The sequence below is a fragment of the Rhinoraja longicauda genome, unplaced genomic scaffold (assembly GCF_053455715.1).
Source record: "Rhinoraja longicauda isolate Sanriku21f unplaced genomic scaffold, sRhiLon1.1 Scf000094, whole genome shotgun sequence".
In the NCBI taxonomy this organism is placed as follows: domain Eukaryota; kingdom Metazoa; phylum Chordata; class Chondrichthyes; order Rajiformes; family Arhynchobatidae; genus Rhinoraja; species Rhinoraja longicauda.
In genome coordinates, this window is record NW_027601312.1 from 107,729 (window position 1) to 127,908 (window position 20,180).

At 42.5% G+C, this 20,180-nt stretch overlaps 1 protein-coding gene across 5 annotated transcripts in view; it reads right to left on the reverse strand.

Moving 5' to 3' along the window:
* Nucleotides 1–20,180, reverse strand: part of LOC144589981 (transmembrane protein 39B-like) — a 56,416-nt gene that overhangs the window by 15,168 nt on the left and 21,068 nt on the right. For all 5 annotated transcript variants that reach the window (XM_078394895.1, XM_078394893.1, XM_078394892.1 and 2 more), the window contains 3 exons: nucleotides 19,334–19,488; nucleotides 12,417–12,750; nucleotides 9–196 (listed from right to left, as the gene is read on the reverse strand). In XM_078394895.1, coding sequence (XP_078251021.1) covers nucleotides 9–196; nucleotides 12,417–12,750; nucleotides 19,334–19,488 — 677 coding nt within the window. The remainder of the gene's footprint in view (nucleotides 1–8; nucleotides 197–12,416; nucleotides 12,751–19,333; nucleotides 19,489–20,180) is intronic.

Genomic DNA, 20,180 nt, shown 5'->3' on the forward strand with positions numbered 1-20,180 from the left:
TTACTTACGGGTGCTGAAGTACATTGGAACAGAGTGTAGGATCTACTTTCTGCCAACAACCCAGATGTGATGCTGCCTTATGCAGCAGGTCACAATAGCGTGGTGGTAAGAGGTGCCTTGTGAGTATTACACAGGTGCTGACCCAAACCAAGATAAAAAGCTCACACGACCACCTCTTGTCATAATATTGAGTACTCTGTAAAAACATAAATATATTAACATATTACTGAATACATATTATTTTCTTGGGATGAAAAAAAAAAATTTGAGAATTTGTATGCACATATCAATTACACAGAAATTGATTTTTTTAAATGCTGAAATCAAAGATGATTAAGCTAGTGGACAATTCACAAGCCAAAGTCCTTATTCTCTACCTTTATTTACAGGTTTTCCTTTTTCAGTTTACACATATTATCCATTGGTGGATAAACCCACAGAGGAACATGATTTATTTGCACTAACTATTTAGAGATGGAAATAATTAAATATTGGTTTCAAGCAAATCCCATAAATTTTCATGGGGTGTGTCCAAGCAACCAACAAGATGGCACGAACTTACACCTGACTTCGTACTGCTTTTGACAAGGCCCACATGATTCAAAAAGTTAATAAACAGGCGATCTGATACTTGTGGGCAAATAAGATCTGAAATGGGCTGGGTTTTTCTTCCAACTCAAAGTCTATAACAAGTGGTGCACTGCAGTTAATTGGTGCTGGTATTTTGTTGTTTACTGACTTGGACGAGAATGAAAGGGATTTGATTTGTAAGTCATAGAAAATAGGTGCAGGAGGAGACCATTTGGCCCTTTGAGCCAGCACCGCCATTCATTGTGATCATGGCTGATCATCCACAATCAGTAACCTGTGCCTGCCTTCTCCCCATATCCCTTGATTCCACTAGCCACAGGAGCTCTATCAAACTCTTTCAAATTCATCCAGTGAATTGGTCTCTATTGCCTTGTGTGGCAGAGAATTCCACAAATTCACAACTAACTCTCTGGGTGAAAAGGTTTCTCACCTCAGTTTCAAATTGCTTCCTCTTTATTCTTAGACTGTGCCCCTGGTTCTAGACTCCCCCAACATTGGGAACATTTTTCCTGCATCCAGATGGTCCAGTCCATTTATAATTTTATACGTCTCTATAAGATCCCCTCTCATCCTTCTAAACTCGTGAATATAAGCCCAGTTTTTCCTCGTATGACAGTCCCTCCATCCCAGGGATTAACCTCGTGAACCTACGCTGCACTGCCTCAATAGCAAGGACCTCCTTCCACAAATTAGGAGACCAAAACTGCACACAATACTCCAGATGTGGTCCCACCAGGGCCCTATACAACTGCAGGACCTCCTTGCTCCTATACTCAAATCCTCTCGTTATGAAGGCCAACATGCCATTAGCTTCCTTCACTAACTGCTGTACCTGCACGCTTACTTTTAGTGACTGGTGTACAAGGACACCAAGGTCTCGTTGCACTTCCCCTTTACCTAATCTGACACCACTGAGATAATAATCTGCCTCGTTATTGCCGCCAAAGTGGATAACCTCACATTTATCTACATTATACTGCATCTGACATGCATCTGCCCACTCACTCAACCTGTCCAAGTCACCCTGCAACCTCCTAACATCCTCTTCGCAGTTCACACCGCCACCCAGCTTTGTCATCTGCAAATTTGCTAGTGTTACTTCTAATTTCATCATCCAAATCATAAATATTGTAAATAGTTGCGGCCTCAGCACTGAGCCTTACGGCGTACGACTCAACACTGCCTGCCATTCTGAAAAGGACCTGTTTATTCCTACACTTTGCTTCCTGTCTGCCAACCAATTCTCTATCCATGTCAATATCCTACCCCCAATACCATGTGCTCAAATTTTGCTCACCAACCTCCCATGTGGGACCATATCAAAGGCTTTCTGAAAGTCTAGATACACTACATCCACTGGGTCCCCTTCATCCATTTTACTTGACACATCCTCAAAAAACTACAGATTAGTCAAGCAGGATTCCCCCTTCATAAATCCATGCTGACTTGGACCAATCCCTTTACTGCTATCCAAATGCACCGTTATTACCTCTTTAATAATTGACTCCAGCATCTTCCCCACCACCGATGTCAGGCTAACTGGTGTATAGTTCCCCGTTTTCTCTCTCGCTCCTTTCTTGAAAAGTGGGATAACATTAGCTACCCTCCAATCCACAGGAACTGATCCTGAATCTATTGAACATTGGAAAATGATCAGCAATGTGCCCACGATTTCTAGAGACACCTCCTTGAGTACCCTGGGATGCAGTCCATCAGGCCCTAGGGATTTATCAGCCTTCAGTCCCATCAGTCCACCCAATACTATTTCTCGCCTGATGCAAATTTCTTTCAGTTCCTCTATCCCCCTAGATCCTGTCCTCTACTACATCTGGGAGATTGTTTGTGTCTTCCTTAGTGAAGACAGATCAAGAACACAAGAAAATAGGAGCAGGAGTAGGCCAACCGGCCCCTCGAGCCCGCTCCGCCATTCAATACGATCATGGCTGATCCTACCCCAACCCCCTTCCCACTATCGCCCTTCTTCCCACTCAAAAGAACCGTGTGATCTCCTGGGAGAGGCAAAAAAACAGATTAAAACCCAGGCCAATTTGGGAAAGAAATCCGGGAAATTTCTCTCCGACCCCAAGCTAGGCGATCGAAACTTGTCCAGGAGATTACTCAGGTCTTACTATACTAACCATAGCTCATGTCCACTTCCCTGCCCACTCCCCATAACCCCTAATTCCCTTGTCTATTAAAAAACAATCTATTTCTGTTTTAAATTTATTTAACGTTCCTGCATCCACAGCTCCCTGAGGCAGCGAATTCCACAGACTAACCACCCTCTGAGTGAAGAAGTTTCTCCTCATCTCAGTTTTAAGAGCCCCCTCTTATTCTAAGACTATGCCCCCTAGTTCTAGTCTCCCCGATCATCGGAAACATCTTTAGCGCATCCACCCGATCAAGGCCCCTCACGATCTTATACGTTTCAATAAGATCGCCTCTCATTCTTCTGAAAGTAACTGTTCATCTCTTCCACCATTTCCTTGTTACCCATAATAATTTCACCCGTTTCTACCTTCAAGGGACCCACATTTGTCTTTACTAATCTTTTTCTCTTAATATACCTAAAGAAGCTTTTACTGTCCTTTATATTCGTGGTCAGCTTCGCTACGTACCTCAGCTTCGCTACGTACCTCAGCTTCGCTACGTACCTCAGCTTCGCTACGTACCTCAGCTTCGCTACGTACCTCAGCTTCGCTACGTACCTCAGCTTCGCTACGTACCTCAGCTTCGCTACGTACCTCAGCTTCGCTACGTACCTCAGCTTCGCTACGTACCTCAGCTTCGCTACGTACCTCAGCTTCGCTACGTACCTCAGCTTCGCTACGTACCTCAGCTTCGCTACGTACCTCAGCTTCGCTACGTACCTCAGCTTCGCTACGTACCTCAGCTTCGCTACGTACCTCAGCTTCGCTACGTACCTCAGCTTCGCTACGTACCTCAGCTTCGCTACGTACCTCAGCTTCGCTACGTACCTCAGCTTCGCTACGTACCTCAGCTTCGCTACGTACCTCAGCTTCGCTACGTACCTCAGCTTTCCAGCCCGTATTGCCCTTTTGGCTATCTTCTGTTTTCCTTTGAAAGTTGCCCAATCCTCTCGCTTCCTGCTACTCTTTGCTATGTTATACATCTTTTCTTTTAGTTTTATTCCATCTCTAACTTCCCTTGTCAGTCACGGTTGCCTCTTACAAGACAAGACAAGAAAGTTGGTGGAGCTAAAGATAACAAAGGCAATTGTCTAAAACGGAAAAAGATCATCTGGAAAGTTGGGCAAAACAGTAGGAATTTATTCCATGCCAGTGTGATGCTATATATTTTGGAAGATCAAATATGTTGAGACAGAGGCCTTTGGATGCAAGTCTAAAGCTCTCTGAAAATGGTGACACAGCTGGATATGATAATGAAAGGGGAATTCGGTATGCTCATCTCCACAGGCCAGGGCACTGAATGCAAGTTGAAACGTCATGTTGCAGTTGCACAAGCCATAACACTATGAGAAAGATGTGGTAACAATGGGTAGTGAACAGAAAAGATTCATGAGGATGATGCCTGGAATGGGTGATATTAGTTATAAGGGGAAATTGGACAGGCTCAATTTATTCCGGCTAGAACGTAGAGCCGAGGGATGATCTTAGAGGTTTATAAAATTATAAGAGCCATAGATGAGATAGGCACTTAGAATCTTTTGTCATGGCAGGGGAATCTAGAACTAGACCGCACAGGTTTAAGGTGAGAGGAAATAAATGTAAAGGTGATCTGGTAAGTTTTTCCACAGGGCATGATGAATATCTGGAATGAGCTGGCAATTACAAAGTTTCAGAAGCATTTGGACGGATGGGAAGGCAATGGAGGGTTACGGGCCTAATGCCTATGCGTGCAGATAGGCATCAAGGTCAATGCACTTCTCAAATTTCTCTCGACTCTGAAACATTCAGCACTCAGCCAGAAGCAAGAAGTACATGATATATCTCGACTTCTTCCCGAGATCCTCATCATTAAAGAAGCTGGATGTCATTTCACAAAATAAAACAAATGGATGAGCACTGGATTTATTTCTAAAAAACAGAGGGATTAGTCAACATCCCAGATATTGTAATAATATCTGTGCTTCAGGACAACTTACAACTCCAGGCAAATTATTCAGAACTATTCAAAAGACATTTGGACAGCTACATAGATAGGAAAGGTTTAGAGGGATATGGGCGAAATGCAGGTAGACAGCACAAGTGTAGATGATGCATCTTGATTGGGATGAGCAAGTTAGGCAGTGGACTGGTTTCCATGCTGTGTGACTCAATAACAATCACAACAGTGACTATATGGAAAATTGCCCAGGCGTGTAAATAAAGTCCACTATTTATCAATCAATTTATTTTGAATAATCAACAGAGATGAAATGTGTTGTTGACAAGTGTTGTCAAATGGTATTTACTTGTCATTAACTAGACCACTCAGCTCCAACCCTTATCATGGCCCTGGTCCCATTATGGACTGAAAGCAATAAATTCCAGAGACAAGCACAGCAAATAACATTGAAGTTAAGGCACCATTGGCCAAGTATGCATCAAAGTGACTTGTCAAACTGGAAGGAGCATTAAAAAGGGAAAATACTCAAATCTTTGCAATCGTACCGTACTCAAAGTAAGATGTCTGTGGTTGCTGATGATCAAACATCCCAACTCCAAGTTACAAATGCAGAGGCTCCTCAAGGTAGTTTCCTTGGCCCAACAATCTTCACAAATCACCTTCCTTTATTATAAGGTTGGGACTGAGGATGTTGGCTCAATATTCAAATCCAAAAAGTTAATTTCCATTTTAACTCTTTAATGATTAAACAGTTCATGTGAATGTGCAAAATGACTTAAATGCTCAGGCATGAGCTGATAAGTGGCAAGAAACATACATGCCAGAGAAGTGTCTAGGAATGCTCACTTCCAACAAGAGAGAGCACACCCTTCCACCCGTTACATATTAACATCACCAAGTGCACACTATCAAAATCCGGAGCCATAGATTAGAAGAACCTGGAAACAGACCCTTTGATCCCCACTTGCCTTTGGCGACCAAGATGCTCATCAAAGCGAGTCCCAACTGCCTGCTTTAGGCTCATGTCCCTCTAATCCTTTCCTATCCATGTACCTGCCCAAATCTCATAAACGTTATTATCGTACCTGCCTTAACCACTTTCTCCGGCAGCTAATTCCATACATGCACTACCATCTGTGCCAAAAAATGCCCTTCAGGTCCATTTAAAATATTACAGCAGGAATAGTTACAAAGCTTAAAAGACATTTAAACAGATCATTGACTCACAACACAGATACAGGCCCTTCAGCCCAACCTATCCACACTGCCTAAGATGCCCCTTCTAAGCTAGCCCCATTGGCCAATATTTTATCCATATCACTCCAAACCTTTCCTATTCATTTACCTATCCAAATAAACGTTGTTGTTATATCTTCCTCCGGCAACTCGTTCAATATACAAAACATTGTGTGAAAATGTTTTTATGAAATCTTCCCCCTCTCACCTGAAACCTATGCCCTCCAATTCTTGATTCCCCATATGTAGATAAAGCTGTATCACTCTCTCTGTGTCCCTCATGATTTTATACACTTCTGTAAGATCACCAATCAATCATCTACGCTGCAAGGAATAAAGTCCTAGCCTGCTCAACCTCTCCCAATAGCTCAGGCACTTGAGTCCTTACAACATCATAATAGTATTATAATAGCAAGACTTCATGTAGCAGGATTATCAAAACTGAACAGAATTTCTTTGGTGCGACCTCACCAACATCTTGTACAACTGCAACATAACATCTCAATGTCCCTACTCATGGCCTTGATGAGTAGGAACTACTCATCAAGGCCATGAGTAGCTCACGAACAGCTTGCAAAAGCCTTCAACATGATGCCCATTTGTGACATCACTTTCAGGGAACCATGTATGTGTCCCATTCCCTTTCCTTCTACCCAGAGATGCTGCCTGTCCTGCTGAGTTACTCCAGCATTTTGTGTCTATCGTCGGTTATACTTCTTGATCTCTCTGTTCTAGAACAATGTCCAGGGCCCTACCCTGGCCTGACTCTGCAAAATATAACATTGCACACTTAGCTGAATTAAACTTTATTTCCCATTCCTCCATCTACTTACCCACCTGTAAGATGGACTGATCAAGAACCCACTGCAATTCTTAATAACATTCTTCATGACCTGTGATATCACCTGTATCATCTACCAACCTGACATAGCCTTACACATTTGCATGCAAATCGTTGTGGGTGAGAAACAACAATGGGCCCTGCACAAACATCTGCGACACCTAACCCTAAGACACACTAGTAGTCACAGGTCTCCATCCCAAACAAGCTTCCACCACCACTCTTTGCTTCCAGGCCAATTATGGTATTTCTCCCTGAATTCCTTGGAATCTAGCTTTCCGAAGCAGCCTTACATGCAGAACCATATCAAAACCTGAAGTCCATATAAACGATGTCTTCCATCCGCCCTTATACATCTTCTTCAAAACACTCAATCAAATTCTTGAGACATGATCTCCAAGCATAAGGCCATACTGACAATCCTTGATCAACCCATGTCTTCTTATTCCTCAGAATCCCCTCCAGTAAATCCTTGATCAACCCGTTTTCTTATTCCTCAGAATCCCCTCCAGTAACTCCTTGATCAACCCATGTCTTTCCAAATGCACATGCATCTTATTCCTCAGAATCCCCTCCAGTACCTTAACACCCAACATTTATTCTTTAGCTTCTGAGAATTATTGGATATACCCGATCAGGTTCAACTATTTATCTAGCTTCCTATGTTTTCAGATATCCAGCACTTACTCCACTGTAATGTGGACTATCCCCAAGAATTGCCCATTAACTTTCCCAGGTTGTCATATTTGTGTCTTACTCCACTGTAAAAAACAGGAGAAATACTGCTGCTCATCTTCTCTGGCACCATACAGAGGTCCACTTTGTCTCCTGAGCTACTCTTTTTTTCCTTTATATAAAAACACTCTTTAGATTCTCCCTGATCTTTTCTGCTAAAGCTATCTTATGTCCCCTTTCAGCCCTCCTTTTCCATCTCATGTGTAATCATGAATCCCCTTTATTCCATCAGTGATTCACAATCCTAGAGGCCAGGCGAATGATTGTGCCGGTGGTAAAGCACTTTGGGCACAGTGCCAAACTCAAAGTTTCAAAGTAGTTACAAAAATGGACCACAAGTGTTCAGAAACTGTGACAAAATTGGGGAAAGGACAATTTCAACATTAAAGAAGATTGGAAAACAAACTGGGAGCAGATACCTGCAGGTAAGGGAAGTAGGAGTCTTTTTAAACAGTAATAGTTCAGGGCAAACATGTCCCTGCAAGGACAGGAAGTCCAGGGGTCCTTTGATGTCTAGGGTTACCAAGGGTTTGATAAAGAAAAAAAGCAAAGCATATATTTATTATATAGTGTGTGAAGAGGCAGGTCAGGGAGCACCTACAAAAAGATTTGAGAGGAAAGAGGGCCACAAAATATAATTGGGAGCATTGTTGTGTGTTACATGCATTAGTGACTTAGACACAAACACAGGAGCTGTTATTAACAAAGTTTGCTGACGTCCCAAAAATTGATATTTACAGAAGTTAAACAAATACAGTTTAATGTGTTTAAATATGAAATTATCCACTTTGTTTTTCCAAAAGAATGTCAGATTAACAGATTGGCAAAATGGAAGATGCGACCTGGTTTCAATAGACAATAGGTGCAGGAGTAGGCCATTCAGCCCTTCGAGCCAGCACCGCCATTCAATGCGATCATGGCTGATCACTCTCAATCAGTACCCCGTTCCTGCCTTCTCCCCATACCTCCTCACTCCGCTATCCTTAAGAGCTCTATCCAGCTCTCTCTTGAAAGCATCCAACGAACTGGCCTCCACTGCCTTCTGAGGCAGAGAATTCCACACCTTCACCACTCTCTGACTGAAAAAGTTCTTCCTCATCTCCGTTCTAAATGGCCTACCCCTTATTCTTAAACTGTGGCCCCTTGTTCTGGACTCCCCCAACATTGGGAACATGTTTCCTGCCTCTAATGTGTCCAATCCCCTAATTATCTTATGTTTCAATAAGATCCCCCCTCATCCTTCTAAATTCCAGTTTATACAAGCCTAATTGCTCCAGCCTTTCAACATACGACAGTCCCGCCATTCCGGGAATTAACCTAGTGAACCTACGCTGCACGCCCTCAATAGCAAGAATCCTGTTTCCTGTTGTGAGGGACGGTGGGAGAACAAAGGGGGACCCGGTTGGGGGGGGCTTTAGTTTCAGAATCCTCTGCCATGGGGATAAGCCTGCATTTGTTTGTTTGTTCCGGTTAAGGCGCTGTGCACACAGCAACCAGCCAACAGTCGCTTGTCTTTTTCTTTTTTTTTCACTTTAATTTAATTTTAATTTCAAGTTTTCATGGAACTTGTTGTGTGTTGTGACTGTTGGCAGACCAATTTCCCTCCGGGGATGAATAAAGTTCTATCGTATTGTAAGGAAACTTGGTAAATTAGACTTATATTCACCAAGAATAGAGGATTGAGTAGAGATCTCACAGAAACCAATAAAATTCAAACAGGATGCTGTGCTAAAGTACTGACATGCAATTTGTCAAAGGAAACTATAAATTAAAACCAATGCTTTCCAACTGTCAGGTCACCATAGTGTACGCTATCTACAAAGTACACTAGTTATTTCCCCTAATTACCCAAACAGCATTTCCCAGAAAGCAAAAAAAACAGCAACATGCACATGGGAACACCATACGCAGGGGGTATGGGGAGAAGGCAGGAACAGGGTACTGATTGAGAATGATCAGCCATGATCACATTGAATGGTGGTGCTGGCTCGAAGGGCCGAATGGCCTACTCCTGCACCTGTTGTCTATTGTCCTCCAAGCCCCTCATTACTTTAAGAAATATAATTGTTGGCCCTCCAATGCAGCTGTAAATCCTGAAATGTTTATATGTTAAAAAGTATAACAAAAACATCGTTGCAGAGGACACCAAAACAGATTTATGAATCTGTGTTACAAAAAAATGTTTTTTTTCAAGCTCTGTGATGATATACTCCAAATTGTGTGCAGACCCAGAGAGACACCAACTAGAATACTGTGCACAGATCTGAGAAGAACATAATTATTCTCGTGAAAATATTTCAGATAGAGGGAAAAATAAAAGAGGTAATCTCTTTTTGAACTCGAACAGAATCAATAAACCACAAGCTCTCCTGTGTCTTAAATTGTTCATCATTATCTTGAGGCAAAGATCAATGAACCAGAACCAAAATTCTGAATCTCACCATTACAAATGGGTAATATAAAATAATTAAATTTCAAAAAAGGATGGACCATCAATAAAAGTAAATATGAAGAGACAAAAAGCTGGAGTAACTCAGCGGCAGATGGTTCCCTAACCAGTCTGAAGAAGGGTCTCGACCCGAAAGGTCACCCATTCCTTCTCTCCAGAAATGCTGCCTGTCCCGCTGAGTTACTCCAGCTTTTTGTGTCCATCTTCAGTTTAAACCAGCATCTGCAATTCCTTCCTACACATAGTAAATATGAAGACAGGAGACCAAACGTAGACTGGGTAATCGTTTCGCTGAACACCTTCGCTCAGTGTGCCGGGACCCATCTGATCACCCGGTTGCTAAACACTTTAATTCTCCTTCCCATTCTCACACTGACCTACCTGTTCTAGATCTCCTCCATTGTCAGAGTGAGGCTAAACACAAATTGGAGGAACAGCATCTCATATTTCACTTGGGCAGCTTACAGCCCAGTGGTATGAATATTAATTAACTTCAAGTAACCCCAGCATTCCCTCTCTATCCACCAGCTTTTTGTGTCTATCTTCGGTTTAAACCAGCATCTGCAGTTCCTTCAGACATAGTAAATATGAAACCAGTGAAGCATAAAATTCAACTTACAACTCCTTCTGCAAAGCAAACCTGCTGCCCCTATCTGGTCTGACCCATGTGTAATTCCAGACCAAAACAGCATAAATAACAGAATTAGCCAAGCAAGCCACTACAATGTGCAAAATCACAATGCCAACATACCCAACATAACGGATGGCTACAATTGTCATAATAAAATTATCCGTCTCGCTACACTGCTGTTAGATGTCATGGGCTCACTCAAGAATGAGTCATGAACAGTGCTGTGTAATTTTCAACACCAGTCCTAAATCCAATCACATTTGATAGCTTCAATTATATTTGGCCACCAAAACAAGGTGGTAAATGGAGATGTGAATGATTTCAAAATGTGCAACTCATCAGATAATTAATCCATATAATCCAGCATGGTGCAAAATTTGGTTAGCATTCAAATTTTGGCAATTGACATTGCCTAATACTGAAGCATGGATGCTCATCTCCAAATTTAATAACCTCAATATCTATCAAGGAAACAAAAGAAAATAAACTTTCAGTCCTGACTCTCAGAGACTTGTTGACAGTTTACACAAATGGAATAGACAAGCAAAGATTAAGCTGCACCCGACATAAATTTATAGTTATACAGCACAGAAACAGGCCAGGTTCAGCTCAAACTCCATCATCAAGTTTGCTGATGACACTGTGGTGGTGGGCCGGATCTCCAACAACAATGAGAAGGCCTACCGGGAGGTGGCTGATCTGGCACTCTGGTTTCAGGACAATAGCCTCCTCTTGAATGTCACTAAAACGAAGGAGCTGATTGTGGACTTTAGAAGGGCTAAACGTACACGCCACTGGAGATAAATGGGTCTACTGTGGATAGGGTGAGCAGTTTTAAATACTTGGGAGTCCGCATCACAGAGGATCTGACATGGGCAACGCACATTGCCGCACTGGTGGGTAAGGCAAAGCAGCGCCTTTAGCACCCCTTTAGCACCTTAGACAGCTGAGGAAATTCAGTGAGGATCCTTCATTGCTTCTACTCTGGGGCTGTAGAGAGCATCCTGTCCGGCAACATTACAGTCTGGTTTGGGAACAGCTCTGCCGAGGACAGGATGGCTCTGCAGAGAGTAGTGCTTTCGGCAGAACGCACCATGGGAACTACACTCGTCCCCCTGCAGGACCTATACATCAGGAGGTGCAGATCCAGAGCAAGCAAGATCATGAGGGATCCCTGCCACCCCAGGAACAGACTGTTCCAGATGCTACGGTCAGGCAAACGCCTCAGCTGTCACGCTGTGAAAACGGAGAGGATGAGATGGAGTTTCTTCCCACAGGCCATCAGGACTGTCAACTTTTATAACTCCGGAGACTAAATTTTTGTCTACACTATAGTAACTTATTAACTTTATTTATATGCTGTAACTGTAATTCTTTTTTTGTGCACAATCCGCAGGCATTGCCACTTTCATTTCACTGCACATCGTGTATGTGACAAATAAACTTGACTTGACTTTCGTCCATGGCAACCAAGATGCTTAAGCTAACTCCCTTTACTTGTGTCTGGTCCATACCCCGCTAAAGCTTTCCTATACATGAACCTGTCCAAGTGTTTTTAAAAATTGTAAATGTCATCAACACCACTCCCAGCTGACTACCAATACTCATCAAAGCAAGAAAAAACAGCTATATTACCTTGCAGCTTCCATCGCAAAGCATCCTGACTTGTGTATAACAATGTAGTTTCATTTGCAAAATAAAATAAGCTATGTGCAAGTCAAGATCCTAAAGTTACACATTCGTCAATTTCCTTTTGTTATTTACGAAAACTTGTAAATCATTATTTGCAAGCACAATGAGCCTTGAAACATTATACACAATGCATTAGAAACTGCATTACTTACTTTTATAAACCAAACAGGCACAAATGCTATATAATAAGCACTGAGCATTGCATTAACCAGAACTTCCTTCATGCGCCAGTTGAAGTCCATTTTCAGGTGTTCCACTTCATTTCTTATCAAGTCTGGAGACAAGCAGCATGCATGTGTTGGCATAGAATTTAAGCTGTGCAGCTGGTTTGTATGATTTTTTAAAGTTTCCTTCAAAACTGTTAAATAATCTTTACTTCTTTCAACTGCTGTTATTGTTTCATTGGGGCCTATGTTCGCCACAGATGAGAGATTAGACTTTTTTGCATTGTATTTCAAACGGAAGAAAGGGATGTACATTCCAAACCTGCAAAAACAATAAATATAAAGAGCGACTATCATAATTCATTACAAAGACAGGTCTGAAGAAGGGTCTCGACCCGAAACGTCACCCATTCCTTCTCTCCAGAGGATGCTGCCTGTCCTGCTGAGTTACTCCAGCATTTTGTCTACCTATCATAATTCATTGCTGCATTTCTTACTGACAAATATGCATTAATTTATGAGTCAGAAGATCACTCAGCACTTCAGGATTAGAAAAAAGGTATGCAAAGCCCCGTCAGGAAAGGTCAGAGGATTTGAGTTGGGAGAATGCAATGGGGAAAGTGAAATTCTACTGCAAGTCTCCATAAATAAAGAGGAATTTAATATTTTCAGAAAGCTTGATAGTGAAAATCTTCCGGAGCCATAAGAAATTTATCACAGGCTGTGAGCAGCGGAACTGAAGAGTTTGCATTAGCTCTAACTGAGATTTTTTAATCTTTGCTGACCACAAATGTACCAGACAACAGGAAGACAAAAAATGTTGTCTGTCTTTTCAAGAGGGCAGGAGGGAAAAGCCTGGCAGTGACATAGCTACTAATCACATTGTTCAGTATTTGGACCGTCTACTGTGCTTTGGTGATTAAAGTGGCAAACTGGATACTTAAATATTGTAGGATATCCCACCAACCTGTCCACTCAGACAGTGTTTTCCAAAACATAACCACCCTCTGGGTGAAAACAATTCATCAGATTACCTCTAATCCAACATCCCTCACCTTCACCTATTCATTTGGCTTTTATACAACTCTGCTATGGGGAAGAAAATGTCTTATTTTTTTGCAGCTTTGTCAGTTTCTTCATCAGACAGCTCTACTCCATGGAAAACAAGCCCAGCTCATCCTTCCCTTGCAACACCCTGGTGAAATTTCTCTGCATCATCTCCAGTGCAATCACATTCTTCCTATAGTGTGTCAGTATTCTTACTGCAGCCTAATCCATATTTTATAATGTTGGACTATAGCCTCAATTGTGCCCTGTATATTCTGTGCACCATGTTCACTATCTTACTCACCTGTTCTGCCACTTTGTACACCAAGGATCCTCTGGTTTCTGGTCCTCAATATTCCTGAGGGCACTACCATTCATTATTTATTCCAAAGCCATATTAGCTCTTCCCAATGTGAATAATATCACTCATGAGAATTAAATTTCACTTTTGATTACTCTGCCATCTTAATAAACTCACCAATATCATCATAGTCAGTGAAATATGGCACAAAACAGTCCCCACCGACCATCATTCACACTAATCCTATTTTATTCAACTCAACTGACATTCGAGAGTGGCTTAGGTGGGGCATTTTGGTTGGCATGGACGAGTTGAACCGGACCTTGTGGGAAGCTGGAGAGGAAATTGAGGAGGCCCTTGCAGCAGTATTTGCATCATCTTTGGCCACAGGTGAAGTCCTTAAGGCTGGGGGGCGCCTAATGTACTGCTATTAAAGAAAACCAGCAAGGACAAGACACGGAGCTCCAGGCATCAGCCTTGACTTCAGAGGGGATTGTTGGTCAGAATTTCCCAACATTTGGATAGGAACGGACAGATTAGGAATAGTCAGCATGGCGTGGTGCAAGGGAAACATAGAAAATAGGTGCAGGAGTAGGCCATTCGGCCCTTCGAGCCTGCACCGCCATTCAATATGATCATGGCTGATCATCCAGCTCAGTAACCTGTACCTGCCTTCTCTCCAAAACCCTTGATCCCTTTAGCCACAAGGGCCACATCTAACTCCCTCTTAAATATAGCCAATGAACTGGCCTCAACTACCTTCTGTGGCAGAGAATTCCAAAGACTCACCACTCTCTGTGTGAAGAAATGTTTTCTCATCTCGTTCCTAAAAGACTTCCCCCTTATCCTTAAACTGTGACCCCTGGTTCTGGACTTCCCCAACATCGGGAACAATCTTCCCGCATCTAGCCTTTCCAACCTCTTGTTTCAATAAGATCCCCCCTCAGTCTTCTAAATTCCAGTGAGTATAAGCCTAGTCTATCCAGTCTTTCTTCATATGAAAGTCCTGCCATCCCAGGGATCTATCTGGTGAACCTTCTCTGTACTCCCTCTAAGGCTAGAATGTCTTTCCTCAGATTAGGAGACCACAACTGTACACAATACTCCAGGTGCAGTGTCACCAAGGCCCTGTACAACTGCAGCAGAACCTCCCTGCTCCTATACTCAAATCCTCTTGCTATGAATGCTAACATACCATTCGCTTTCTTCACTGCCTGCTGCACCTGCACGCTTGCTTTCAATGACTGGTGCACCATGACACCCAGGTAACGTTGCATCTCCCCTTTTCCTAATTGGCCACCATTCAGGTAATACTCTGCTTTCCTGTTCTTGCCGCCAAAGTGGATAACCTCACATTTATCCACATTATATCGCATCTGCCATGCATTTGCTCACTCACCTAATCTATCCAAGTCACTCTGCAGCCTCCTAGCATCCTCCTCGCAGCTAACACTGCCACCCAGCTTCGTGTCATCCGCAAACTTAGAGATATTGCATTCAATTCCCTCATCCAAATCATTAATATATATTGTAAATAACTGGGGTCCCAGCACTGAGCCTTGCGGTACCCCACTAGTCACTGCCTGCCATTCCGAAAAGGACCCGTTTATTCCTACTCTTTGCTTCCTGTCCGCCAACCAATTCTCTATCCACCTCAACACTGAACCCCCAATACCGTGTGCTTTAAGTTTGTACCCCAATCTCCTATGTGGGACCTTGTCGAAGGCCTTCTGGAAGTCCAGATATAACACATCGACTGGTTCTCCCTTATCCACTTTACTAGCTACATCCTCGAATAATTCTATAAGATTCGTCAGGCATGATTTGCCTTTCATAAATCCATGCTGACTTTGTTCAATGATTTCACCACTTTCCAAATGTGATGCTATCACATCTTTAATAACTGACTCTAGCATTTTCCCCACTACCGATGTTAGGCTAACTGGTCTATAATTCCCCGTTTTCTCTCTCCCTCCCTTTTTAAAAAGTGGGGTTACATTAGCTACCCTCCAATCCTCAGGAACTACTCCAGAATCTAAAGAGTTTTGAAAAATTATCACTAATGGTGAAACGGTGTCCACAAATCTGATAGGTATATTTTAAGAGGTCACCAAGATGACTGATAAAGGAAGGGCAGTGGATGTTGTCTATATGGACATGAGCAAGTCCTTTGACAACGTCCCAGATGGCAGGCTAGTCTGGAACAATAAGAGTTCATGGAATCTTAGGTGAGCTAGCCAACTGGATTTAAAACTGGCTTGGAGGAAGGAATCAAAGCGTAACTGTGGAGGGTTGTTTCTCTGATTGGAGGCGTGTGACCAATGGAATGTCACTGGGGTGAGTGCCAGATCCACTGCTGTTTGTTATCTACATTAATGATTTGGATGATAACAATATAGTTAAAATTGTTAGTAAATTTGCAGATGAAGCCAAAAATGTTGCCTAGTTTGGCACATCAAACCAGGATTGAATGTAGAATTTGTGATTGAAAAAGAGAAAATAGAAGTCGTCCATTCGGCCCCTTGAGCCAGCACCACCATTTAATGTGATCATGGCTGATCATCCAAAATCAGTACCCCGTTCCTGCTTTTTCTCCATATCACTTAATTCCGTTAGCCCCAAGAGCTAAATCTAACTCTCTTGAAAACACCCAGCAAATTGCCTTCCACTGCCTTCTGTGGCAGAGAATTCCGCAGATTCATAACTCTCTGGGTGAAAATGTTTCAGCACCCCACTGGTCACAGCCTGCCATTCTGAAAAGGACCTGCTAATTCCCCTTGATGTTATGTTAGTTATACAAGACATTTTTGAAGCCACTGGAGTACTGGTGTACCGTGTTCATTTTTGGGCACCCTGCTGTAGAAAAGATGCCACTAAACTGTAAAGGGTGCAGAGTAGATTCACAAGGGTATGGCCCAGATTCGAAGGCCGATGCAATAGGGAGAGGTTGATCAGCTTGAACTTCATTCCTTGGAATACCAGAGGCTTTGGGATGATCTTCTTGAGGTGCATAAAAACATGAGGTTAACAGATAGAATTAATGCAGAGTTTTTCCCCAGGGTAGGGGAATCAAGAACTTTGAGTTTTAAGATGAGAGAAGAAAGGTTTTAATAGGAAGCTGAGGGACAACTTTGAATGCACCGTGGTGGATATATTTGAGCGCGTACATGGATATGAATGGTTTACAATGATACGGGTCAAATGTGGGTAAATTGGACTCGCTTGGTTGGCACAGACAAATTCGGTCAAAGGTTCTATTTCCATGGCATATGGCACCATGACATGGGCAAAAGCAAATACTTGAAGAATTCATTTCTCTCCACAAATGCTGCCTGATTCTGAGTTTCTCCACCAGTTTGTATTTGTCTCAAGATTCCAGCATCTGCAGTCTCTCATGTCTCCATTAGAACATCTGGGATTTGGAATACATTCTCGAATGTACTGGGCATTGGTTAACAGTCAGTCGGAATAAAATCATCCAAGTAAACAGAGCGTTACGATTGGAGAGGCGGGGGGTTTAGTGAGGATCCGAGGGGGGATTTTCCCCCACATAGAATGGTCAGAATTTGGAATGCACTGACTGAGGTGGTGGAGGCAGAGGCTCGCACAAAATTTAAAAGCATCTACACATATAATTGATTCACAAAGGAAGAGAAGGCGATGAACCTAATGTGTGACAAAATGGATGAGTAGAGATGGGTCCAATGGTCAGAATGGACATGGTGGGCCAAAGGCCCCGTTTCTAGTTTAGTTTATTGTTACGTGTACCGAGGTACAGTGTAAAGCTTTTTGTTGCGTGTTAAACAGTCAGTAGATAGACTATAGGTGATTACAATCAAGCCGTCCACAGTGGAGATACACAACAAAGGAAATAACATTGGTGCAAGATAAAGTCCAGTACAGTCTGATTAAAGACGGACTGTCCCAGGCTCCATTGTGGTTTATAGTAGCTCAGTAGTGCTCTCTAGTTGTTGAACATCTCCAGGTTTGCAGATGACACAAAGCTGGGTGGCAGTGTGAGTTGCAAGGAGGGTGCAATGAGGCTGCAGGGATGACTTGGATTTTGGATGATCAGCCATAATCAGATGGAATGACGGTGCTGGCTTTAAGAGCCGAATGGCGTACTCCTGCACCTATTTTCTATGTTTCTGTGAAAGGATGGTCCAGTTGCCTGATAACAGCTGGGAAGAAACTGTCCCTGAATCAGGAGGGTGTAAGTTTTTACACTTCTGTAGCTCTTGCCCGATGGGTGAGGGGAGAAGAGGGAGTGACCGGGGCGAGATGCTATGATTCACTTTAGCGTTGACAGGTTGTGATGAGTAGGGTGACATGGGGATCAGTGCTGAGACTCCAGTGTTCATAAATTATCTCAATAATTTAGATGAGGAGACAAAGGTACTATATCTCAAATTAGTGATGATGATCATCTGGGTAGTAGAATAACAGAAGGCAAATTTGCAGGGATGCAGAATTGCAAAGGTCCAGGATGGGAACAAAGCGATTATTATCTCATGGATTGGTAGCAACACAGAAGAATATCAAATAGTATCATAGAGTTATGCAGCACGGAAGCAAGCCCTTCGACTGAACTCATCCATGCCTACCAAGATGTCTAGCTCAGCTAGTCTCATTGCCTACATTTAGCCCAAATCACTCTTAACCTTTCCTATCCATGCGCCTATCTATGCACCTTTTCTATCCATGTCTAAATGTCGTTTAAACACTGTAATGTAAACATTTGAACCATTCAATATATTTGACGGTCTGCACTAAAATAAGCCTACTACAAAAATCCAATTAAAAATTGAAGAATCAAAATTAGGAAGCAATTTAATAATTCAAAATCTTTTCAGAGAAGTCAGCAATTAGTGTAAACCCTTGTTATAATGGACCATGGGGTGGGGGGGGGGGGATTGTCTGTATAACCGAGTGATTGCCACTTCATGAATGCACCTGCAACACCAAATGTTTGACATAGCAGTTCGGATCCATTTAACACATCAGTAAAGGGTGAACCATGGTATGGTAAAGATGCATCGTAATTCTTATATCCTTGCACTCAAGTTTAAGACATGATAGCATTCCATAAGTCTTTTTGATTTATTTTGTTCCTGTCCAAACCATTTTAATGATGGGCCTCACTCAAAATGAATCTTGGAATAAACTATTTTTCTCAACGAAACACAAAATGCTGACTCAGTGGGTCAGGCAGCATCTGTGGAGGGAATTGAAGACAACGTTTCGGGTCTGAAGGGCCCTGACCTGAAACTTTGTCTATCCATTCCCTCCCTAGATGCTGCCTGACCCATGTTCCTCCAGCACTTGGTGTTTTGCCCTGCAGTTTATTTTGTCTCTATTCTTCTTAACCCCTGTTTTAGATACGTTCAATATCAATAAGCTATTTTCCAGTTACCTCATTGTCCTTGTCCCACTAATTTGTTTTTAACCAAGAACATCTTCAAGCATAAGAAATGCTCTTTGAATTCCCATTTAAATGTTCGATTATACTAGTTATTTTTCATGAACAATAGAAAGTCTTTGGAAGTTGGCAACTTACGGATAACAAAGGAACAATAAATTCAAAAAAGAATAAGTTCGAAAGAGGTAAATGAGTGATCGGCACAGGCTCCACCCTGTTCCAGTCAAAACTGCGAATCGAGTTGTTACAAAAATAACTGACTGGCGTACTGAGATTTTACCTCCATGAGAGGCCTGAAAAATAAAAAGATAAATTAAGATGCTTGGAGGCAATACAAAATTCAAGAGTAACACATTGAAAATGGGTCTGATATGAAATTGCTATTTTTGGTTCTACATCGAGGTAAAACGCTACCAATCTTAATCTGCATTCCTATTTTTAGATTATCCAAGTTTCACATCCTCAGAGAAGGCAGGAACGTTGGGTACTGATTGTGAATGATCAGCCATGATCACATTGAATGGCAGTGCTGGCTCAAAGGGCCGAATGGCCTACTCCTGCACCTATTGTCTATTGCCTGCACTTAGTTCATATCCCTCCAAATCCCATCCTATCCATGTACCTGTCTAACTGTTTATTAAACGACGGGATAGTCGCAGCCTCAACTACCTCCTCTGGCAGCTTTGTTCCATACACCCACCACCCTCTGGTCCTCGATTCCCCCACACTGGGCAAGAGACTGTGCATCTACCTGATCTATTCCCCTCATGATTTTGTACACCTCTAAGATCACCCGTCATCCTTCAGCGCTCCATGGAATAGAGAGCCAGCCTACTCAATCTCTCCCTAAAGCTCACACCCTCTAGTCCTGGCAACATCCTTGTAAATCTTTTCTGAACCATTTCAAGCTTGATAATATCTTTCCAATAACATGGTTCCCGAACTCTACCTACGCTACATCGACGACTGCATTGGTGCTACCTCT